Source organism: Odontesthes bonariensis, chromosome 5 (assembly GCF_027942865.1).
Source record: "Odontesthes bonariensis isolate fOdoBon6 chromosome 5, fOdoBon6.hap1, whole genome shotgun sequence".
In the NCBI taxonomy this organism is placed as follows: domain Eukaryota; kingdom Metazoa; phylum Chordata; class Actinopteri; order Atheriniformes; family Atherinopsidae; genus Odontesthes; species Odontesthes bonariensis.
The window spans coordinates 22840203-22865556 of NC_134510.1; the positions used below are offsets into that span (position 1 = coordinate 22840203).

Genomic DNA, 25354 nt, shown 5'->3' on the forward strand with positions numbered 1-25354 from the left:
CGACGTAACTCTCCATTGGTCAGAATACAGAAAGTTTCAGCTGCGTTAACGGCTACAGTGTCAACGCGTTACCTCATTGGTCTAAAGACTTGTCAATCATATCGGCCCCCGCCGACAAATGAAGTACCGTTTAATTCATTTAAAGCCTTCACAAAAACGTTGTTTCTCGGACAAGATTGATTGCAATGATTCAACTTTGAGGTTATTTTAATATTAAGGTATATGTTTAAGAATCAAGGGCTCATAGCAGATAACCTAATTAATATTAAAACTACACGTTTCAGATTAATATCGTTTATTCAAGACCTCTGGTATTTTGTCCACTACCCCTCTCCGTAGTAGTGATACCGCATGCGCACTGCGTGCTCGCAGTGGTTCATAGTTACTTTCCACGCGTGTGTCATATTCACGCTTGGGGAAAAGTCTTTTTTTTTAAATGCACTAGCTGCTGAGGTATTAAACAAATTATTTGTTAATATGGGTGGTCAGGCTAAAGGCAAGAAGAAAAACAAACCGAAGAGGAGAGACAACCGTCCAAACAGTGGTCAGTTGCTGAGTGCTTCATCATTTTGTAAATTAAATGCAATTCTCTGTTTATACTCTGTTCCATATTAAGTTTGTGGACAGCAGGTGGTTACATTTTAAGTTAACATGTTTTGGTGGAGATAAAATGAGACAAACGTAATATTCCAAGTACATCAATGTCATCCCAGCAGAAGGAGGGTTTGTTGACTTGACACCTCAGCAAAGGATGAAACTAAGAATGCACGAGAAAGCTAAGAAGAAGACAGCTGAGAAATACTCAGTACAGCAACTCCTAGAGAAGGTGACTATGACAACACATTCGAAAGACAGCACCCAGACCTTTATTCTTATAATTGACCTAATCTCTCTTCCATCATGTGTTGTTCAGACAGAGGAATGCATGGACAGTTTTGACTTTGACATGGCTGGCCTTTTCTGTCAGCGAGCCTTGGATGTGGACTCCAACAACCTACACGCGCTTGACATGCTGGGAAACATTTACTCTGAATTAGGAGACACGCAGAAAGCTAAAGGAATATCCTTTGTGCTTCTTATTTATTCTATTTGTGTGTGTGTCAGTTGCTCGGTCACCAGAGCACTGCTGTGATGTTTTCATTCTTTTATGAAGCAGTGATTGTTTTGGCCTCCTTGACCAAGTCTCTCCAAGTTTTTCTTCGCGCAGTGGAGCTGAGCCCAGATGCGGGCCACAGCAAGTACATGTACCTGGGACAAATCCACACGGGCCAGGAGGCGGTGGACTACTACACTAGAGGAATACAAGTGCTGCTGTCTGCACTGGAGAAACAAGACGCAACAGTGAGTGTGCACACACTGACACATCCTCCATGGTTTAAGATACAGATACTCAACATAGGCTAAGGGAATGTCATTGTTTTCAATGTTTAAAGCTTGTTAATGTTTCATGTTCACAAGAGGGTGCTGTTTGACAATGTTTGAGGTAATTATCTGTCTATGCAGAGTTTCTTCAGCTCAACTCCATTAACAAGTGAGATGGTTATGAACACACACAGGGCATTGTCAACCTTACAATCACCCATTGCAGTGTCATTGTCACCACTTGTATCGTTTTACTACTTGAAAATGTTTTTTATTGCTGGTAAAATCAATGTATTAGATTGTAAAAAGATCTCAACAAAACTTTATTTTATACTGAAAATATGAAATTGTGGCTTCTGATTTGTTTACGAGGATCTTATTATTCTGCTCTGTGCTTTATTTAATTTCGTGAAATATTTTTGGCATCACTTGCATGAAACCAACATTAAGGAAAATGTATGCTTTTAAGGTCCAATTATTACTAAAACAAAGTAAATGATGAAGCAAAGGAGAATAACTTTGGTTGCTGAAATTCTCAGTGGAAAAGGCCTGTTCAGATTCTGTTTTCTCAGGGGGTGCAGATAAAGTTCTACAGTTGACACATTATCATTATTGAAATATCTGCATTTCAGCTATGTTTTGATTTAATAGTTTATATCTTAAAAAAACTCAGGAAATCTTCCCTATGCTTTTTCTGCAGGCTCAGGCTGCAGCTGCTGCCCCAGCAGAGGAGGACCGTGATCTCCCTACAGCAAAGGATGTCAGTGCGGCCTACTGCTCCATCGCTGAGATTTACTTGACAGACCTGTGGTACCAGAGCACACAGAGTTGCACTTCTGACACTTTTAACCCCATTTCATGCTTGAACTTTTTTTAATCTGTCGAGTTTTTTTCTTTTTCTGTGCGTGTTGGTTGTAGCACGGAAGAAGGAGCTGCAGACAAGTGCAGAGAGTTCATAGAAAGAGCGTTACAGTATCACCATGACAATCCTGAGGCTCTCCAGCTTATGGCCAGTTACCTGTTTAGTAAAGAGCGAAACCAGGTCAGTCCATACGCCCACGCACACACACACACACACACACACACACACACACACACACATACTGGATGAATTATCACCACATTAAAGCTGGAATCTGCTGAGTTAATTATTCTGAGCAGATTGAATTGTATGCCATTAATCAGCACACAGACACTCACATTAATACGCACACACACAGATGGGTCATGCTGATAGGAATGTTAATTACCGGGCAGATTGTTGAGGTCATATTGTCATCTGATAAATAGGAAGAGATGATGGAGCAGCTTGTTGGACTCATTTTTGAGGAAAAATGCGAAAAGAACTTTGCAGTAAGACACGTTACACATTGCAGTTTGAGGAAGATCCCTGTAATACTTTCTGTAATTTAAATCAATTCTACATGTTTTGCCTGTAAAAAAATATGTTCAAAGTTTTTTTTGCTTTTCTGGACAGTGTCAAATGTAGAAAACATCGAGGGCAAAGCCATATTTGGGCAGTGTGTAGCAGTTCATACCATTTTGTTTTCATATTAGCTTGAAGTTCAATTCAACCTTAGAATATGTGATAACATACTCACAGTTTATCTATTGTCTATCCTTAGTATCCCATAAAATTGATAAAAATGTTTTGTTTTTTTTTTGCCCCCCCCCCAAAAAAAGAAGAAAATATTTACTCCCATTACTGTGCTGAAGTGGATCTGCAATACTAGCTATGAGCTTAAGGGGTCAGACTGGCACCAGTCACTTTTCAAAGCTTCCCACATATGCTGAGCAGCATCTGTTTTTTGGAATACTTTGGTAATAATGAACAATTATTAGATTGATTTTAAATTAATTCACAGGTCATTGATATATGTGGAGAATTCAAGACCCAGGCTGTAGAGGTGGAATTATACAAGGGGATTAAACTTTATGGTTTTTACTCATATACATTGTGGAATTGTTGCTGTATGCACATGCACTGTATGTTACAAGTGACACTTTTCTTTAATGTGCACATATATGTGATTTTTTTTTTTCTGTCTTTAGGAAGGCAAAGAATACCTTTTGAAAAGCGTCGGAATGTGGCTGCCCGCACAAAAGCAGAGTTCATCTTCCTCCGCCTCAGAAGAAGATGTGCAGGTGAGCCGGAGCTTTGGTTGGTATTTTATATTTTATTTTCGCCACACCCAGCGGCAGTATGGTCCCAGTTTATTTATAAAGCCCTTTGAAATAACAGGATTGTCACAGTGTGCTTTGCAGTGCGCGCAGACTCAAGAACACCAGTAGAGATAAAAAAAATTAGAGATAATGAAATGAGGGACATAAAAAAAAAAAAAAAAAAAGATGGAAGAAAATACCTCACAACTCTGGGCTCAGATGTCTGAGAGTGTAAAGAGAAAGCAGATATGAAAGGCAGCACCGTGGATGTTTTCAAAAGAAAAATAAACTGCAGCAGTGTCAAAACTAGCCATGAAACTTTATTACATATATTTGATATTGAACAAATGTGAAAAACTGTGATTAACAGTCACACAGCTGCGGAGCATCTAATACTATCTAATACTATGAAACTGGATGGAGTTCTAATCGGACAAAGGAGGAACGAGGTTGGTGGTAGCATGTACAAACACTGACTTCACGGGTGGTCACATTGCCCCCTTTTTCCTGCAGAGTGACATTCCTCCCTATGAGTCCCGCATCACCACAGCCAAGCTGCTCATCGAGTCAGAGGAATATGAGGTAAAATGTACACAGTTTGTACACACACACACAATGGTTTGGTTGGTCTGTGTGTGTGTGTGTGTGTGTGTGTGTGTGTGTGTGTGTGTGTTTCACGGCAGGGGGGGCCGCCTGGCATTTGTATGTGAGTGTGCAAGCGTTTGTGTGCTTTCTTTTCCAGTGAATAGCGCCGAAGGTGGGAAGGCCATGCCTGGTCTTTATGCCCTCCAGAGTTTAGTGTCAATAATTGAAGAGTGGTATTTACAGAGAGGGGCGCGGGTGAGGCGGCGCACATCGGAGGGACTGAGAAGGAATTAAAAAAAAAAATTAAAAAAAAAAAAAAAAGTGAAAGAAATCTTTAAAGCTCTGTTTGATGAATCGCGGCTATATATTTGAAACATACACTTGTCTGCTCGATCACTCATCAATTTCCAGTATAAATGGCCTCAATTTCAGTGGCTCGCAGCCCTCAGTTCTGCGCTAGAACTCCTATCAGTCATTAGCGCTTGAAGTAATTTTCTATGATTACTGCCACACCGACAGCAGTGCAGCAATTTTCTGTTGTGATCCAGTGATTAATTTTGAGTTAATCTTGTTGGGTGCTTTATGGCTGTTACTGACAGGAAATGAGAAGAATCTCCCCTCTCCATCCCCACTTGCAGCCAAACCGCTCAGCTGCAGTCATATCGCCGAGCGTATGTGTGTAGGAAGTGAGCTGTCAGGTGTATCAGTAAAATGACAACGTCTCGGTCCATAGTTTCTGACACGTCGTTTGTCTTCATCCTCCTCTTGGTGTCATCCAGCCTGAAGCCCCGACTGCACCATGCTCAGTGTTTTACAATGTCAAATATTTTGCCATGTACGCAAGCATGCATACGCATGCGCTCGTACCCAGTTTTGGTCACAGTTGCTTGTGGCTGTCGGCTGTTTGAAAGTTCCTGACGACAACTGAGTTTAAGGGTGGAGCTTGTTTTCTGTCTGTCTCTCTCAGACAGATTGATAGAAGCATCTTCTCCTCACTTTGCTTCATCATCTTCTGCATCACATTCACTCACTTGTGTGATTACTATCTCTCCTTGTACACTAAAAACCCATTCTGCTGATCTTAAGCACGGAAAGTTGTGTGCTTTTTGTCTGTAGTGGTACTGGCTTTCGAGCTACCCCGAACACAACCTATCATCTGTATTTTCTCCCATGTTTTATTATTACTTTTAATTAAAGATTATTTTTCTGTAGCTGCAAGGAGTGTAAGAGCCTTTTGTATTTAAGGATAGTTAAAAGACCATAAAAGAAACATAGTTTCTCTCTCAGGCTCTTTCTTTAATTGGAATTTAGCCATGTACATTGTTATTTATTTATTGTCTGACTTTAGATTGAAGTAAAGCAGGCAACGTGTCAGTGCCATCGTTTGATTACTTTTGCCGAAATTGTGCGTGACATTATCTTGTTAGTGGGGAGAATGTAGCTGTGACACTGTGGTGATAGATTCAATAACGAAAAATTACAGGTTTTCGCAAGTCTGTTAGTTGCACCTGACAATTTGTGAGCACTCACTCGTTGACAGTCCAAGTCAGAAACTTCACACATTATGACCTCTTGCGCTGTGAAATAGCACCTCTGCTCCCTTTTTATTCTTTTTGTAGGTTATATTTCATTAAAGCAAATTATTTTTCTTATGCAGCTAATACAGTCGTATACAACACTGCATGTATCAGGATATGATATAAAAAAAATGATCTGGTCCTTACCAAGTCCAGGGAAAAGCAAGGATGTGCTGTGCTGTAGTTGTCTTTGCTAAACCTAAAAGAATGTCATTGCAGTGTAAGCAAACAGCATGTGTTGCAGATCTTACACGGCGTCTCTTTTTCGTCATACTGCTGTTTATTTCATCAAGATCATGTCAAATGAAGAACATCTGTGTTGCTCTGTGTCCTTGCATGCGAGATGGCTGACCAACGTATCCCACTGCTGATCCTCACTGACTGAATGTTCTTACCAGTCTCTACCCAAAAATCCCAACTACTAGACAGGAAAACTGAGTGAAACGCACAGACATGTGCATTCTTTGAAATCTTTGCCAACTTGATGCCCAGCAATGAGCCATCAATGAAGCCTCACGCAACTCTTGCTGAACGCTGCTTATGAGCAGCTGGACACACTGGGCAGTGACGCAGAGCAACACGGACGTTCTTTGGCTGACAAAGCAGTGACGAAGCAGAACATTCTCTGGCGCAAAAGTGGAACGTGAAAATCTTTGTTTCAAGCGGCGGCACTTTGCTCCTCTGTAGCCTCCTTGTGAATTAGCTCTCAGCTCCCCTTGCTGCTGCAGAAGTGCTTCACAGAACCCCACTTGAAACAGAAAACAGGATATCCCTCTAAAGAAAACCGCGTTTTGCTGCTCTAACATCGCAGCCGCTAAAGATAAATTTTCTCACTTACAAGGACACGCAAACACGCGCATATTACTGCCGTCATCATCATCACCACCACCAATTCGTTCGTCACGCAGAAGACGGGCCGACAGACAACCGTTAAGGTGTCTTTCAGAGTCGTTGTCAGACAAACCAGTGGGTTGTCACACAGTTACTCACCTAGACTTTGTCACTCGTTTGCCTCTCCTTATGCATTGTCTGTTTCTTTCCTTACTTTATTTTTTTTCTTCTCTCTCAATGCCTAGCTTGTATTTCTCGTATAGCTTGCAAGCAGCGCTTACATGGGTATCTTCCAAGATTTATTTGCTTTAGTGTACATGTCCCCGTTTGCCCACGTGTGTGAGAGCTAAGGCTTGCCCTTGCTTGTAAAGCGATTTGTCTTTTCTCCTGTCTCTGCCGCGCGCTCCAGTAAAATGATTCTGTTTAACAGAATTGCCTAAAGATGACACACACACACAAACGCAAGCAGAAACTGCCCCCGCTTATATCGGACATTATAAATGGGTCTCTCCCTGGAGTGCCTTATTTTTTATTTTTTACAACAAGGCCTGAAGTAAAGAGGACAACATGTATGTTATGTCTTTGGTATGTGTTAGTGTCTTTGTGGTGCACCGTTATTGTTCGCGGGTCACTTCTGCAGTGTTGATGCAGTGTTTTTTGCATTTTCTGTGCAGCCCCCCCCCCCCCTTCTGCGTATAGCAGCCCTCTTTTTCTCTTATCTCCATGAGAATATTAATCTTGTTGTTGTTTAGAGCGTGAAACAGCTTAAGAAACTATGAATCTTTAATCACTTGCCTCTGGGGTGACCAGTGTAGTTAGGAAGTTGGAGACAATATAATTCTTATCATTGCTCACTTATCCTCGCTCCCAGATATCGCTTGTTCTATTTTTGTTGCCCCCAAACTGCCTGTTCTATTAGCAGTTTAATACCAAGACGGATCCCCCCCCCCACCCCCTCTTATCTTTTAGATCTAGTGGTTAGCTCAAATGACTCGATCTGTATGACTGTATGTGTGTGCATCTGTGATACAATAAGAGTCAAGTTGATATTTCTGACACTGGGCATGAATCCACAGTTCATCAACTGGGATTGAGTGTTTTTATTTGTGTGTTTTTAATCAGCAATTAATTAATTTAAGACAATGGGTTTTCAGCTGATAATTGGTCTGGCAATCAGTCGAGTGACTCCCTGACATGCACATTATTACTTTCTTAATGAGATACTCTCAATTGACCCGGCTCCCTCCCTTTGTCTGTGCAGGTAATGTAGCTCTTTATTGCATCCGGAACCACATTGACTTAATGAAAAGAAAGGAGATTTCCAAGGAGTAGGATGGGTGAAAAAAAAAAAAAAAAAAAAAAATCGGGATGTTCTCCAGCTAATGAGACTGCCTTAACAAGAAACTTATTCTTGCCCTTCACCGCGGGTGATTGGCTAACAGTCGCCTCCAAACTGAAGTTGACAAAAATCAATACATCATCACTTGGGGCCACACACACACACACACACGCACACACACACACACACACCAACCACAGTTTCCACATGGAGAGATGGAGCAAAACAAACACGCAGCCTACTTTAGTCAAGGTCTGATTTCTGTAATGGAAACTTCCCACAGACGGTGCTATGACAAAGGTCACCTCACATTTGATTCCTTTGAGACCTCAAACCACCTCTCCAGGATGCTACAGAGAGAATATCTTGTCAAAACATGAGGGGAGGAAGAATGCAGACCATATGTCGAGCTGATCTTTAGGTTTATCATGCATCATATGGAGTGGATGGGAGTGGTTAGAACTTATTGACAGTCAGTAAATAGATTAAAAGGGCTACCGAAGACGGTGGCTGCAGTGACTATCGACTGTGTGATAAGCACTGTTGAGTGTGTCTATTGACTGCCATGTCTGTTGTCTTGTTGGTATTGATAACACTGTGAATGGGATGCTGACCCTTTGGATGCTTATCAGACCCCATGATCGCTCTGATTGATTAAATTCCTCTAAGATGCAAAACACTGCGAGCAACAACAATGTGTCTGTCTGCACATCGGGCAGAGCTCAGATGACACGAGTGAATTTGTGAAAACTTACCCGTCTTTTTATTTTTTTATTTTGTAACTGTTACACAAATGGTATTTCTGTCTCACTGTCTTGCTGTTTCTGTGTTTTAGATGGCAGTAGATGTGTTGGAGGGTCTTCTGGAGGAGGATGATGAAGTTGTCCAGGTAAATTTAAAAAAAATAATTAATTAAAAAAAATCCATGGCTACTGTAAAATATTTTGTGGTGGCCAGCGTAGCTTTAATTTATAGTGTTATTTGATAACAAAAAGTTTTATATTTGTGAAATTGGATATTCATGTTTTTTTGTCTGTTTTGTTTCTGATGTGCTCACATACTGCACTGTGCAAAAGTCCTCAGATCCACTTAATTTTTTTTTTGACACGTTCCTAGCTAAACAGGAAATGGGAGCAGCATTTCCTAAATGGAAATACAGTGTGTAAGAAAAAAACTGGGTTTGTAGAATTCTAAAGCTTGAAAGTCATCATGTGCGTTAGGCTGAAATACTGGGTCGTAATACATCAGGATCTGCCTTGAAATGGTTTTTCCTCATATCCGTCTGGACGATCTTTTGCTGTGGCTGTTGCTAAATTCAGCCCCTCTTCCTCATCTCTTTACTATGGTGTGCTGCAAGGGTCTGTTTTTGGGGCATTTATTGTTTCTTCTGCATATCTTAGATTATTTTAAGGACATCTCTTATCACTGCTACGCAGATGATATCCAGTTATATAATCTTTTTTAACCCAATTATGTTTTTAAGGTCCAGATCTTGCTCAGGTGCTTAGATTCTGTCAGAATTTGGATGGCTGACATGATAGTGGAGACTCTTGACCCGCTCGCCTCATTTGTTAAACCCTCAGTTAGGAACCTCGGGGTAACTCTTGACTCAGCGTTGACTTTGGATGCTCACGCTCTTGTTTTTATCATTCAAATATATTGCCAAGCTAAGTTCCATTGTGTCACGCTCTGAGACGGAAATGATCATGCATGATTTAATCTCATATCGTTCTATATTCACTTGTCTGAGTAAATAAAAAATCCCTGGAACGTCTTCAGGTTGTACAGAACGCTGCTGCGAGGCTTCTAACAAAATCAAATCAAAAAGACAGAGTACATTTCAATATCTTGGTTTGAACATTTAGGGCTCTACACGGTCAAGCCCTAACTTGCATCAGAGAACTTCTGCAGCCATATCTCCCCAGCACGTCCTTCAGGTCATCTGATCAGGGCCTGCGGGCTGCGCAGCCCACACGGTTGAAATCTAACGGTGACAGAACCTTTGCAACAGCGGTTTGGGCTTTCTGGAGCTCCCTTCCTCCAAGCCTGAGGTCCGTGGACTCTTTGATCTCTTTTGAAAAGCAGCTGAAAAGCCATCTTTTTAAACTTGCTTTTGTTGTAATGTTTTTATATTTTTCACGTTTCCTCTATTTTTATTGTGAAGCGCTTTGTGTTTTTTTTTTTTTTTTTTTATCTTGAAAGGTGCTATATACATAAAATTTTACTTACTTTTTTCTTCAACACAGCCTGAATCCCTTTAGACTTTCTTTAACCCATTGGCGCCTAAAGCACCTGCAAAAAAGGCTGCTCAATGCCTAAGCCAGTTTTTAGAAAAGGTCCCCAATGCCTGAAGGTTTTTTTTTTTTAACTAAAAACAATTATTATTATTAGTAGTAGTAGTTGTAGGCACCACTTCAGCTACATTACTGGCCATGATAGAGACGTCATTGCAAAATAATAATATCAGCAAAAATAATGAATGATAAAAAAAAAACCTGCAATATATCTTGTATTGTGCAGTTATACTACTGTATACTTCAGTGACACGACTTCTAAAACATCATAGTTGTCATACTGCAGTAATTCGCACCGGACTCTTTTTTTTTTTTTTACATAAAGGCAACGCCACTCAAATAAGAATGAGAAGTCGTCAGAAAGAAGCGCAAGAATAAATAATTACCTCCAGATCATGTCGAAACGATCTCGTGCCATCACTCGGGCGACATTTGTCTGATACAGCCACTTGCTCTGCCTCCAGTAATCCCGGCGAGTTTGTAGTTTGATTATTCCAAAAGTTAGGCAGAGACCGATGAAAGATTTCATCTCCTGCTTTGACACGGGGCTCCACTTCGAGTTGAGTGGTGTGTGGCCGTGCGCCTGATCCGCATATAAGTTTGTCTGTGTCCCCAACATATCCCAAACTTCATCAGTGAAAATATGCGAGAACACATCTAAAGGACTTGCATCTTCAGACATTGGCACCTTCAGCCCCGGTGTACGAGTAAACTTTTGTTGACGTCGGGGGCGAAATCCAGCGGACTGCCAGTCTACTTGAAAGCCAAAAAATTCCTCTCCAAACAAATACCAATTATTGTGCATTACATGCGTCTTGAAAATAATAATAAATGAACAATGTTGCGCTATGCAACAACCGGCGTTAGGGACCATGTTGCGCTTCGCAACATCCGGCGTCAATGGGTTAAGTAGTCTTCAGGAATAGTTGGCTGCCTTTTTGTTCCGTTCTCTGTCCGGACGGCCCCACAGTGCTTGAGTAATGTTGAGGTCCGGGCTCTGGGGAGGATTCATCTCACTGATTTTCATCCCACTTCTTGTGTCATTTGGCATACCTCAGCCTTTTCTTCCTTTTCTTTCCATGGAGACCATTTCTGATGAGGCTTCAGCCAACAGCAGATGGATCAGCTGAAGGTCCAGATACATCTTTTTGATCCTGTGTCAGGTCTTTGCTGGATTTCTTCCTCGTTGTTTGTCTTGTAGAACATCGCTTTACTGTTCATCTACTAGAGATAGTAGATAGTTTTTATACCTGCTACCTCTTCTTTTGTCCTCCGCTTGTTTCACCTTCATATTGCTGCGAAGATGACCCAACCTACTGAGAGAAGAGTGTGAGTGTTCTTGGGGATTGGGTGGAAAAAAGAGCACAACATTCAAATAAGTTCACCTGCAACCAGATGGATTGATAGTCTCATCCCATGCCAAGTAGGTCTAATTGGGTAATGGCCAAACCACTATTCAAAATACAAAAAAGACTGAAGTTCTAGAAATTGAAGAGGGCTCTTTGGGAATGCAGTCTGGTTGTCTCTAGACAACTAAATTGATTTAATTAATAAGCAAAAGAAATTTCTTCCTTAATAAAACCATTCATTGTGTTCTTTTATGCCGTGGGACTGCTTTGCTCTGGAGCCATTGAAAGTATCAAATGCAAGATGAAACCAGAAGGTGACTTGGCATTGTAGAGAAAATGTGTTAACTAGTGACAGAAAACTATGTTTCAGGTGAAGGTCTCAGGTCTTTCAGCAAGACACAAAAGCAGGGCTCAATTCACAAATGTAACGGCACGGAATAATGGTGGAAAGGGAAATGACTGATTGAAAGCAGCAAGTCTCTTCTGCCACTGCAGAAAGGACTCATGCTAAGTTTAAACTTCAACGCAATGGAAGAATGACTCTAAGAGAGATTCTATAGGGCTCCAAGCAACAGTTCGAGGCTGTCGTCTCTGTGAAGGTTCTGCTGACAATTATTAATGAAGGATGCCAATAATTGGGTCTGCAGTACATTCTGTGTTTGTGTTGTTTCACAATAAGGCGAGTTTTCTTTCTCTTGTTTAGTAACCTTGGAGAAATATTCAGATGTTCCAATATGTTTTCACTTTTGTTCATCTCTGAAGACATTGAGCAGAATTCCTGAATTTCAGAATTTCTGACTGTACCCGCTGAACTCGTTACAGACCGGCATATATAGCTGTACTTTTTGCACTGTAGTGGAAACTATGTGCTGCCAGTTCGCTGTCAGTTCTACAGAAAGCGAAGGTGTGTCACTGAGTGCCAGACAGAGACGCACCACCACCACCTCCCCCTCCCCCTCAAGCTTAGCCTCCACACTCACAAACCTCTTTGCAGACGGATTGAGAGCAGTCATCGGGGGGCTGAACTTTTAAACTCACTTCGGAGAAGCACAACTGTGACACTCAATTTGAGTGGGCCTTAAAGCCAGTCTCTGGTTCCACAGGTCAAATGTTGTTGTTTTTTTTGTTATCGTGTCTCGGTGACATTGTAAGAGTTATTTTTCTTTTCATTTTTTTTTAATGTCACAAATGACTTCATTATAGTCTGTCACTCTCTTATTCTTTTCCCTCTTATTTCCTCCCTTATGTGCGGTAGATAAGGGGCAAGCTCTCGCCTACGTCTACGTGCTCTCGAGCATCTCAAATTCGGAGACATACTTGTATAACATTAAGGCTGCACAAACAACTGAGCTGGCGCCTTGCAGATCTTGTTTCGGAGGTGTTCGGTTGATTCATGATGCTTTTGTTCTTTCCTCTGCGCCGCCATATGGAAGCCAAGATGCACCTTAACTTTGAAATGACAATATTCGCAGTGATGTGATTGACACGCACGGCATTTCTTTTATTATGTGTGCTTCTTTCTGGGGGTTACAGCAGGGTATAATTGACTCTCTGAAGTTCTTAATTAGCTAACTTTCCTTGTCATTTTAAGTGCCGACGCTCACGCAATCTCACACCCAGCAGATATTTCTAATTGAACCATTTGCAAAGAACTTTCCTGCCTTGTTGGTTGTCTTTCTAAGTTTGTCATTTTTCGAATTTTTTTTTAAAGTTAAAATTTTGAATTTAAGTGGCCCAGTTTTATTCTCGAAGCTGTTTTGCATTAAAAAAAAAGCACTAGTGAGAAAAAATGTCACAGCCCTTGTTCTGCATCGCTGCCGCAGTCATCCAGTGCTGCTGTTGTTCTGATAAGTATGGCTGCAGGGGTGAGCCTCCCACTCAACATGCAGAGCGACAATTCCGAATTCAGCGTGGCATGCCATGATGCGTTTGTTAGCTAAATGGTTGATTTGTCGGAGGTGCGGGTTCCTACTGCCTCTGCCCTCTATGAATAATGAATAAAGCTAATATTTGTTTCTTGGTGCTTGAAGAACAGTGGGTGGGTGATCTTTGGCCTGAGATGAGAGGCGAGCACGCACACCTCAGAGTTTGCCGAGAGTCGAACGTGATCGTTGTTCGAGGTGGAAGACGGATCTTAGCTCGGGGGGCAGAAGTGTGAGTTTGCAGGATAAGGAGAACGAGCTGGTTTCGGTGTTTTCAGCATAGCTGCTCCTAAGTTAAAAATATATCACCTCTGCCTGAACTTCATGAAGAAACTGAATTATTTTAAAAGTGATGCTATGGATTCTTATTCTTTTTCTCTCTTTTTGTTGCTTTTATGCTCATTTTCATCCTAATTTCCCTTCTTATTTTTTCCGGTCATTCTCACAGTTCAGACACACTCGATCAACTCTCCGCGGGGCTCTCTTGATCGTATTTGTAGTGAAATGTTTGAGGATAATTAAAGCAGTTATTTTTGTATTATTCTAGAAAAAGTGCCCTTGTGTTATTAATGAAATGTAGTTTTTCATGTTAGTTCCCTCCTTGTCTGTCAGACTGGATTGACAGGTTCACCAACCTGATGAGCACCAATAACTCTTTTTATCTGTGCTTTGAAGATCAGGCCCTCGTAAATCATTGGACCTCTTTCTTATAGAACATTCCTCTTTCTCCGATGCCTCCTCTAGACTCCTTTCGTTGCATCTTAGTCCGACTCACCGGACAGGTGGCGAGCTGACAGGCATTTAGCAACTTCCTTGCTTCAGAGCTGTCATTTCAAGCCAACGCCAGTTAAATCGTGTGACACACTTACATAATTTAACAATTCATGTTGCAGCATACAGCTGTATTTGGTGATTTCTGTCAGATAAATGTGTATATTTATCTCGAATTCCCTTTACATTGTCGGATTAACCTGACGTAAAGGATTCTGAAATTATGGATTCCTCTATAAAGTACATATATATGTATATATACGTATAAAATACTTTCTTTTGGACGACTTTTGTTACTGAATGCATCTCTTTCACTGCATGTTTGAAGTTCTTTTCCCCCCTGTAATTTCCTACTAAGGCAGAAAAAGTCCTTTGTATAAATATTAGAGGGCACAAGTCTAAGATTATGTGTAAAACGCAAGAATTAACAATGAATAAACTATATTTAAAGCCTCCTCGGATTTAAAAGCAAGAATAGTATTTTACACAGCACTCAGTATGATAGATGATTTTAAAATAACAAGTCATTGTTTGCCTGAGGCAATTATTTGTTTTTAAATTGTAATTACATCTTTTACTACACAAAAGCTAAAAGTGCATACATCAGCACCGTCCTTCTGCATTTGTAAATTAATGCAGTAAAGGTCAGGCTGAGTTATCAAGTGACTGATTGCTCACGTGTCTGTTTCTGTTTATATGTGTGCGAAACCTTTTTGTCAAAGAGGGAACACGGGATGTCGTGCCCCGCGATGGCCACAGATCTGTTTTTCCTTGTCACAGAACACATACTGCAACTAAGAGCACTCTCTTTTCGTGCCTAATTTCACTTCAACCCACCATCCTCTTTGTGCGTCTCCCAGGTGTGGTATCTGTCTGGCTGGGTGTGCTACCTCCAGTGGGAAAAGGCAAAGGAGCTGCAGCAAAGAGAGGAAAGAGAAGTAACGGAGGACGAGAAGGAGGAGGGGAAGGCACTGCAGGAGGCGGCCAGATCATACCTAACTAATGCTAAGAAGGTAATTTTCATTAAGATGTCCTCAAAATATCTTAATTTGGTTCCTTTTTTTAGTTTTTTTTTTTTTTGTTTTGATGGGCCGACACTTGTTGGAAGGGGTTTTATTACAATGGTAATTTGTAAAGTTTTCATCAGTTCGTGAGGTGGTGACCTCCTCGCCTGTCCCCATCTCTTCTCTCATCCGCTGCACATGTGTGTCAGCTTTGCTCGGGTGAGTGTCTCCGCCCTGCAGTGTGCGTCCGCAGTGGTTGACCCAGGTCGCATTCACATTTTGCCCCATTAAACACGTGACTCCACAGCTGTGCAGTGAGTCGACACATTGAGCAGTTCTTGACCAGTGACGGTCGCAGTCGAAGGGAAAACACAGCTGAGCGGTGCAGCAAACGGTGCGTGATTTGATCCACACAAGTCGTTCCATTCACTAGCGAAGCAACATGAGCTATAGCTAAAGCAGTTTGAAGCAAATAAACTGGGCTACTGCGTAGTGTGGCCAGAGGGCGGCTGTGTAAGCTGCACTGCTCACGGTTGTAATTCAGTAGAAGTAGTAGACTGCTCATAGTTGGCTTAACTTGAAATACACAATTAAGGGAAGAACAAACAAACAAAACAAAAAACAAGTGCAGTGGACATCAGCATGGGGTGGAAATAAAGGAGTATATTGTACTTAGAAAGATGCTGATCGGTCTCTCGTATTATTTGTTTGCTGGCTCAAACAGGACACAGCTGTTGAGTCCTGCCGTTTTTCTCTTTTATCTTTGCCTGAGCAGATGCGGTTTTTCAAAAGTGTTTCCATCCCTCAATGCACACCAACTCTTCTTTGACAGGGGTCAAAAACAGCTTAAGTAGAGGCTTTTTTTTTTTTTACTGCCTCCATGTTTTTGTGATTCCTACTTTCTAAATGTAAATATATACTGCACTTAGTGGAGAGTTGTTACGTGCGTAATTTACCAAAGCATTTCCATTTCAGCTCAGATGAACAGGCGACATTAAGCACAGTTGCACATCAGTCAATCCTCAAATGTTCTTGTCACTTCGGGATGCATTTCTAAACACTCGGTCCCTTAGACGCACACTTCCATCATTTCCCTGGCAGCTTTCACTGATTATTATGTTGCCCTGAGTCACTGGCATATTTTATCTGAACAACCCTGATGCCCTGGACAACTGTCACCGGGATCGAGTCAGCTTGACTCTTCGGATAATTAGCCATTACTTTTTACACTCGAAACTCTCCCCGTCGGTGGTGTCAGGTGAAACAACATATTTTAGGATGTCAGTATAAGCTTTGGGTAGCTAATCTACATATGTTGTTATCATTATGTGCAGCGCCAGTGGGTACAGATACTTGTATCAAGTACACTGTAACCATAAGTATGTCTTCTAAGGGCTGGCTCTTGTCAAGGAAAGAGTGTAGGCAGACCGTGTACATGAGGGGATTCTTACTAAGCTTCATTGTGGCGTCAGAAATGCCTATGTATAATCTCAGAGACGTTTCAATATACCCCTAACTCTCTCCCCCCCTCCTTTTTTTTTTTTTCTTCCCTAAAGTACACACACAAGCAGACACACTCCCAGTGACGTGTCTCATTCATTCTGTCATCCTGTCTGGGAGTAATGCCTCTATGGGGCAGTGATTCATGTTAGTCTAAAATCCAATAGGCTTGTAAATCAGATGGCACAGGCTGAGGGATGGCAGGCCCCACCCCCAACACCCCTTATTTTTTCTCCTCTTTACATTCCTCTCCCTTTCACCTCCCCACCCAGTACACGGCCTCTGTCCTCCTCTGCCACCCCAGCTTGTTCTCATAGAGATGAGTAGGGGCAGCTTAGTGGCAATATATTGACGTCTGTCTCTCTGGCCAGAGGTTTATTGGCAGGACTGTCTAACCAGCATCCACTGGGCACGTCCTCAGATAAGACAAAAGGAGGGTGAGCTTAGAGGTGCCAAGAGGGAGATAATGAGGGAACCTTACTCGTATGGATGTAGGTGCTGGCACTGTGATGACGGTTAATAAAGAAAAAAATAACAAGTTAAAAGAAAAACACAACGAGAAATGGGCTGAATGAATCGCCGAGCCATTTTGCCCAAAGAGAAAGAATGCAAAGAAATAAAAAGGTTGAACGACTGGTAAAGGAATTGGGTGAGGCATCAGAGCGTGATAAGTAAACAGCGTAGCGGTTTCTTTGTAGAATGAGTGAAGCAACAGGCGCAGAATAATGTGAAAGGTAAAGGCACAAAGACCTTGAAAGGCGAGGTGGAATGCTTTAAGAGCGCTACCCTGCACATTGTTAATTTAATTCCATAGCTCTGCCTCTCCATATGTGAATGTATCAGGCCACTGTGTGGTTTAGATTTCTCCTCATTTGAATATCTGCTTTGTTTCGGAGCATCAGTGTGAGTGTTAATTATTAACGATGAGTCAGTCTGCTAGTTAAAATGGGCTCCAACATGGAAATGAGGCCTCAAAGCCCAACGGCTTGTTTTGGCGCCAGTCCACTTCTCTTCATACTTTATGACTTTGGTGAATGTGCGCGTGTGTTTCGTGTGTATGCGCACACGAGCACGTTGGTGTGAGGCGGTGAGAAAAGGTATGCGGGTAAGCTTGGGTGCACTGTATATAGATGCACATATGATTTGATTATGTTTGTTTGTGCGTGTCTCCGATAATCTTTTCAGAAAACGTTGCAAATTCTTATTTATTTCTCCTTTTTGATCGATACTGTTCTGCACTTGTTCACATTTGAGAATTTTCTTTCTAAAGGAAGCGGTTGAGAAAAATAGACGGATCGAAAAGGCAGGACAGAAGTGTTTGAGATCACCAGGCGGGCCGCTTGGAGAGTGAAAGGGGGCACGATAAAGGGATCAAATTGGATGTGGGGTGGGCGTGCGTGCTGGGAGGGGGGGGGTACCTTGTGAATAGTGGCGAGGGTAAAATCAATACTAAACCGGACGTGAAATGGAATTTGAGCCTCGGCCAGATAGGTTGCGATTTGAGGAGGGATCTGCAGTGTATGCAGAGAGCACAATGTTGTGTGTGTGTGTGTGTGTGTGTGTAGGTGTGTGTGTGTGTGTGTGTGTGTGAGTGCAACAGGGCTGCTAGGGCAAAGGGAGGTCAAAAGCTTTACTTTTTGAAGTGGCTGAAAGGGTATCCCACGAGCATGGATTGTGGTTAGGGTTCTTCCATGCTGTGCTAGTCATGTAATTTTAATGTCTTTCCTTACAAAGATGTGACTGGAGGACTGGGGTGTTAAGTTGTGTGTGTGGACGTGTCTTTGTGAGTGTTCGCCCCCTTGAGACTTCCAGTGACATGTCCTGTACACACTCCAGAAGCTCTAATCTCAGCCATTGTCACACCCTCGATAGTGAAGAAGTGTGTTTGTGTTTGCATGACAGTGAGTCGAAGTGGGGAAGTTTAGAGGAAGCGCATGCGCTGCTGGAAACCATTCATTTTAGTTTTACCCTCTTACTAAATGAAATGGATGAGGTCTATGTGTGCTCTAAATAGGGGATGGAGAGAGCCCTGAATGAGGATGCGGAGAAACTCTAGAGGAAGCCACAATTTCGGCACTATTCTGCCAAAAACGGAAGACGAGTGTGTGCACTCGCGTGTGCGCTCGCAAACGTGTGAGCATATAGATGAGAGCGGGAAGATGTATCTATCTCCTTGACAGGAAGGTCGTCCGGTGAGTGTGTGTGAGTGCGAGACAAAGAAAGCAAAAAAAAGAACAAGCGCACAGAGAGAAAATGGTAAGGAGCTGCGAGAATGATGGTATTAGCAAATGAAAGGAAAGAAAAGGTGAAATGAAAGTGGAAGTTAAGCATAGGTGTAGAGAAGAAGGTGAACAATGATGGAATGATTAGGCTTTTACTGCATAATCAGACTGTCTTTTATCTGCCATACGAGTTGTGGAAAAAGCTCTCTGCCAAGAAATGAAAGAAAAAGGGTGTATTTCTGTATAAGGGGTTCGTTAATGTGTATTAGTACCACTGTTTCTTCATACAGGAACTATAATACAGATCATTTATTGGGTGTATCCAAAGAAAGGAGCAAAGCCATTTCAAATTTCATATATCAATACTTATTTTTGTTGTTAATGAGCAGCCTTTTCACTTTCTTTCTTATTTTGTTTAATTATTTATTTTCGGCACCGTGATATCTGTACAACACCACAACAAAAAGAAAAGGCCTCCAGGCTGCATTTAATGACCATAAACAGTACCAAGCCTCATTTAGCTCCAGGAGCACCATTGAGAGCCTGAATTGGGCATATTTCAGTCTTGTATTAAACTCAATAGACCTCTTCAGTTATTTTGCTTTGGTTATTATGAATAGAATTTGCAAGCTCTTCTCCGTAGAAGTTTCTCCACTCTTGAGTGCTGCCATGTCGATTTATGCAACAGCATGTCACCTAATGTGTCTGGAAACATGGAGCTAAGAGATGAGGTGCATCAGAATCCTTTTTTGATTTTTTTTCTTTTTTTTTTTTTTCTTTCCTCCTGTTGCCACGTGAACCTGGACCGGCTGCTGTTGTGAACACACCATTTCACATCATTAGAACGTAGGAGTTAAGATAAATTGCTTATGGCCCCGTCTGCATCCAGCCAACTCTGGGCTCAAACTGAAAAGTATGATAATTTCATCAGCATCCCACGAATATTGTCAAGGATAAGCAAGTGTGCAGCCGTGCTTCCCACTTTGGCATTATTTTTTTGGCACAACAGACCTTTGAGCTGAATACTGGTAATGGCAGACGGGATGCCGATGTCTGAGAACCAGAAAAAGCTGAGGCTGATGGGAATGTCATTGGTGTCGCAGGTACGTGGCCGTGAACTGAATTAAGCTGTTTTTTTGTGCTGACCTTATCCCATCGGCTCCATATTGCTGAGTCTGGAAAATGACCAAACAAGTTAATGTGTATAGCAGGCAATTACCTGGAGAATTCCCACCGATCATGGGTGTGCTTGATCAGAGTTTCTGCCTTGCTCCCTGTTGGTTGCTTTTCACTTGTCCGTCAGAGCTGTAGATTACGGCGGCATGATATTCTGACTGTATAACAACCGTGAGCAAAAATAACACGGTCTCATGTTACTGAAATAAAAATCTGCTCTTTTTATAAATGTCTCAGTGGGAGACCCTATAAAAACTAAGTTTGACCTTAAACACATTCTAATTAATGTTTAAACAACATACAGATTAATTGTAACATTAGTACAGCACTGGAGTACTCATACATTTAAACAATGCGTGTACTTTATAAACACATATTAAAACACACACACACACACACTAACTTGTACATGAACATAAACACCCTAAACGCAGCGCACAACCTGGGCCCCCTGCGCTTTCTGTCTTTGAATCATAAAAAAACAGCTCACACCGCAGGACGCCATGACAGAAGTTTTAAAAGAAACCCTTTAAAAGAATAGTAAGTATACACTTAGTGTAGATGTTTCCATGTGTATCTGCATGTGCAAGTGTGTAAAATGTGTGTTTACGCGTGAGAGCTGTTATTGCAGTGGTCAAGGGCTCTTTGGGCTGTGACTCTGGACTATGAAAAAGTAATGCTATCACACACACACACACACACACACACTCTCCTTCCCTCTAGGCAGCTCTCCGTGAAAGTGAAGAGAGAAAATAGGCAATTGTAAATGAGAAATTCTCATTCTTTTTGTTTTGTTTTGTTTGTTTTTCCTTTTTTTTCTTTTTATAATAGCGATGCTGATCTCAGCAACACACAATGGAGAACGTGTAAAGATTAGCTCCAGTGTGTTTACCTCTCCAAAAGTATCACATTGAATAATTGCATCCTTTCCATTAGACACAATGTGCTATTGATTTGTAGTAAATATCACCACCAACATATACAGTTTGCAAGCAGCATTCAGTTCTGTAGAACATAGTCTGTTTGCAAACAATCTCTGCATGCATTCCATTATTTCTGTAGCACGGCTCATTTTAAAGTCACACGCTGCCTTTCACTTGAGGCTGAAAGGTGCGACTATTCTGGTACTGAGCCAAGCCCACTGCAAAGTGCTCCAAACTTTTTTTTTTTCCTTCAGTATTCAGTGCCGATACACATCTGCAGGCATGACAGGAGTGACACTGGTGTAATGAAAATCACTGTTTTGTGTGGCTGTGTGTATGTGCATCTCTGGTGCTTTTAAAGAGTCTGAGAGGGTCAGTTCTCCCCTGGTGTTTCGACCTTGTGCTTGGACTTGGGTCACGCTCTACCTCCCTGGAGCTCCAACCTGCGCAGACGGCATCTACTTAAATACACACACTGCACATCCAAACACTCCAAATTAGTTCCCATGGGACTGCGTGTCTCCTGTCAGGACCTGCTGTTGCTTGGAGACCAGTCCTGGGGCAAAGCAGTCACACTCGCTCTCCACTGCCTCGTTACACTTTTAGTAAGAATGATGCCACTCGGCTGCCTGCTGTCCACAAGCTTAAGCCTCTGTGTGTTAAATGTTTACATTTAGTAGACTAAATAAAGTGATGCTGCTCAGATCATATAAACCCACCCACCGTCTTTTTCTCTTGTTTCTAGAAAGAGATGCTAAAAATCTGAATTGTTGCATTTGTTCCCCCTTGTGCTGTATATTTTACACGCACACAGAAAAAGAGCGTTCTGCTTCGTGTCCTTAGCTGTAGCACAAGTGGTTTTATCACCCAGCTCCACTTTGAGTTCAGTAATTACACACAAGCAGTGTATTTTACAAAGATAAATCTGCTGGCAGCTTTGACAGCAGCGCTGTTTTTTTTTTTTTATCTCACTCTTTCACAGCATATTTCACTGCGATAAGTCTGATTATGCACGTGTGCACGTGCACGTGCACGTGGACGCCACATAGCCATATGTGAATTGAGATATATTTGTGTGCGAGTCACAACAGCAAGAGGAAGATAAATGGGTCTTTTTTTTTTTTTTGTCTTCCATGCAGCTAAACAGCGTATCAAATGTGCTGATTTGCCAATTGAAAGAGGAAAAGTGTTACCAGCATTTTGTGAGCCTCAACTTCCTCGCTGAAAGAATGCGGATAACTGTTGGACTTTTCAGGCGACCTAACTAGCCTTTGGAGGCTTAAAACCTCAGGGCCTGCTTGTTTCGCTCCTCTCCAAGCGGCTGCTTACGGCCGGTGCAGCGATGCACCCGTCACCTTCAGTGACACGACAAAAGAGCCTTTGTTGAGAGCTTTTCACTTACCAGTGCCTACAGTGCCAATTTGTTTTTCATATGTACTGCTTTCTAGCCTTTTAAACACTTAGATCATCTGCTTTCGTCCTTTCTGCCTTTTTTTTTTTCTTCTCTTCATCTTCACCAGCTGTACAGTAAGCTGCGATGTGACGACCCGCCGATGTTGGAGCATGTGGAGCAGCTGCTTGGTGAACTGGGAGGAGAGTTGGAGGCAGAGGAGGGGGACCCAGCATTGGATGATGACTATGAACCTTGTAGCGACGAGGAAGAGAACGACGGTGTCGAGGCCCCCATGGAGCACTGACCTCACCCACCATCACTTGTCTCCCTCGTGCTTCCTTCTTGTATGTTCTCTGAAGTGCCTTTTAAAAAAAAAAAAAATAAAAAAAAAATCTTTTCCTTTCTCACCTGCTTATCAAAGATTAAATTGATACGCTCGAACCGAGTGGCAATAAAAGCTGCTGCCTACTCAATCTTTTTCAGTCGAGTTGTTAAATACTTTCGGTGAAATAGGCGTATACTTTAGGGAATGCTTCTCCTAATCTGCTTGACAGATGCCGTTGAAAGAAACGACTTTTAAAGCTTTAATTCTCGCAAATGCAAAACGCTGTTGAGTGCTTTCACCACTTCGGTGCACCCACATGTGGCATTGACTGTCACACACGACGTGCTTGCATAGAAACAAAAACACAAAGGAAGAAAGTTAATTGCCACAACTCTTCCTCAATACAGCTGCAGCAGCAGCAGCTTCTCCCCTGATTGAAACTGCCCTCTAACAATCACTAAGTTCTGTTTCTACATGTAACTTTAAAACCCAACGTTTATGCACAACGCTTTCATTTTTTTGCTCTTTCGTTCATGCTCCAGCTTGTTTTTCATTCCTTTTAGGAACTCATTGGATTCAATAATAAGGGAATAGAGAGAATTTGACTTTAAGTTATGCTGGCTGTCTTTCGCTGTCTCTGCTAGGCTGCTCAGAGTGACTTGCATAAAGCCTCTCAGAGAATGACTGACTTCCTCAACCAGTTTTTAAGATTCTGTCCTTTTTAACAGCCTCACAGTGTTATGGACCTAAAGGCATGGCTTCAGCTCTCCTATATATATATATTTTTTTTTTACATCTTGAGTTCAGCAAGGTGAAAAGAATTTGTACATCCGAGTAGTAAGCCACTTTTAATTGCTGCGATATATAGACAGAGATTATTTACTCACCAAAAGCCAAGAAAACATGAGCAGCGCAACGATCTGCTGGTTCAGGGCAGAGAGCTGAGACTTGAATTATTTCAAATCAACACACCAAACATGACAAATATCTCCAAATCTTAAAAATATAGAACACTCCAGCTTTTGCTAAATTGAGACCGACCGATTTTATTCTTAGTTTACAGGTGATTTCTACAGGATTTGGTTCTACTTTTTTTTTAATCTCAAATGATAAAATGAACATGAGTATATATAATTTTACCTGAAGCTTATATAATGCATATACATATATATTTATACAAATACTTTACATAGTGAGAGGAAAACAATAACTGAAAGCACTGACAAATCAGTACAGTTTGGAAAACTGGGAGGAATCAATGAAAAAATAAAATAAAATCAACAATCAATAAAGACAGGGATTGAAAAAAGATTACAACTTGAAAAGTTTGTGCTTTGGCGCTACGCTGTAACATTACACCAAATTTAAAAAAAAAAAAACTCATTACAATTTGTTTTTAAATATCCCTTTTAATAACCGACATCAAGAGGCAGAGAGTGTTCCACGGTTTAGAAGCATCAAAAAGGCAAAGGCAGCCACAAGTTATTAACGAGACACACAAGGTACGTTTAAAAGAGAAGCAGCGAAAGACCTCTGTGATCTGGGTTTATGTAAAAGAAAGGAATGTCTCTGATGGACTGAGAGGCATGGTTATTTAAAGCTTTATAGACAAGTGAAAGCTTTAAAATTCTAAAAGATAGAGGCAGCCAAGTGTAGCGTCTGAAGCTGTAGGCTGATGTGATCCATTTTCTTTGTTTTAGTTCAACTTCATGCTGCAGCCTTCTGCACCAATTGTCATTTTTTTATAGACTTTTTTTTTGGTAATCCATTTAAGAGTTTTATTGTGTTATATTTGGCTAAATGGCTTGCCAGAGTAAGCATTTGATCATCTTTTTCAGTTTGATGCATGTAGCCTTATTGAGACTCCGAATGAGCCTCCGGTTTGAACCCGTTTGCTACGAGAAGACAACCACACATTGTAAACTGATTTTCAGTCATTTCTAAACCCTGAGAAAAATCTATTAGAATGACTTTTCTGACACCTTGACACATTTTGGCGCATGTTTTTTCTCTCCAGATGCCTTTAGTAGAAGGGAAGCAACATGATATGACATATGTGCTGCAACACACAATCATTCAATTAAATATGTCTCCATGCTCCATCCCTGTTAGCGAACACAACACACCGCAGGCATCCGCTGCCGCGCGGCCGCTTTGAAGAGTTTCATAACCGGTAAATGGGAACGTTATCTAAGATCCTGCTGCAGATTGTGACCCGGCTGCTAGCTGAGAGGTCTGCTTGTGGATACGGGGGTACAGATTCTGTGATCTGATTGTGTATGTTTGTATTTAAGGAGCAGAAAAAAATACAGCACAGGGGAAAAAGTTAGAGATATGTGTGCGTTTGTGTGGGTTTCCTTGTGTGTGTTGTGCATTATCATGGCTTAATGTGGTATGATGTTTTTTTATCTGTTGTCTGGGCTTTGCTCAGAAATATTCATGTCTGTGGTTTTTAGTGTATGGTAATGTACCAGTACAGGCCATGAGGAACGACTACCTGGAGCCATTCTGTCATCTAGCATTTGCCTTTTATAATTAAAGTGGGCTCTAATGCGTATGTGTGTTTTTTGTGTTTACATGTGTGTGTGTGTGTGTGTGTGCGGTTCATATGCAGCGCT

At 41.6% G+C, this 25354-nt stretch overlaps 1 protein-coding gene across 2 annotated transcripts; it reads left to right on the forward strand.

Moving 5' to 3' along the window:
• The first annotated feature begins 352 nt into the window (after positions 1–352).
• LOC142379979 (uncharacterized) lies at positions 353–25300 on the forward strand. Of its 2 annotated transcripts, none has more exons than XM_075465408.1 (11): positions 353–544; positions 714–826; positions 914–1059; positions 1191–1341; positions 2063–2172; positions 2281–2404; positions 3415–3507; positions 4039–4107; positions 8693–8746; positions 15054–15206; positions 22539–25300. In XM_075465408.1, the coding sequence occupies exons 1-11, from the start codon at positions 478–480 to the stop codon at positions 22713–22715; spliced, it is 1257 nt and encodes a 418-aa protein (XP_075321523.1). In that variant the 5' UTR covers positions 353–477; the 3' UTR covers positions 22716–25300. The 2 variants fall into 2 exon arrangements, with proteins under 2 accessions (XP_075321523.1, XP_075321524.1); XM_075465409.1 differs by having other exon boundaries at positions 717–826.
• The last annotated feature ends 54 nt before the right edge of the window (positions 25301–25354 follow it).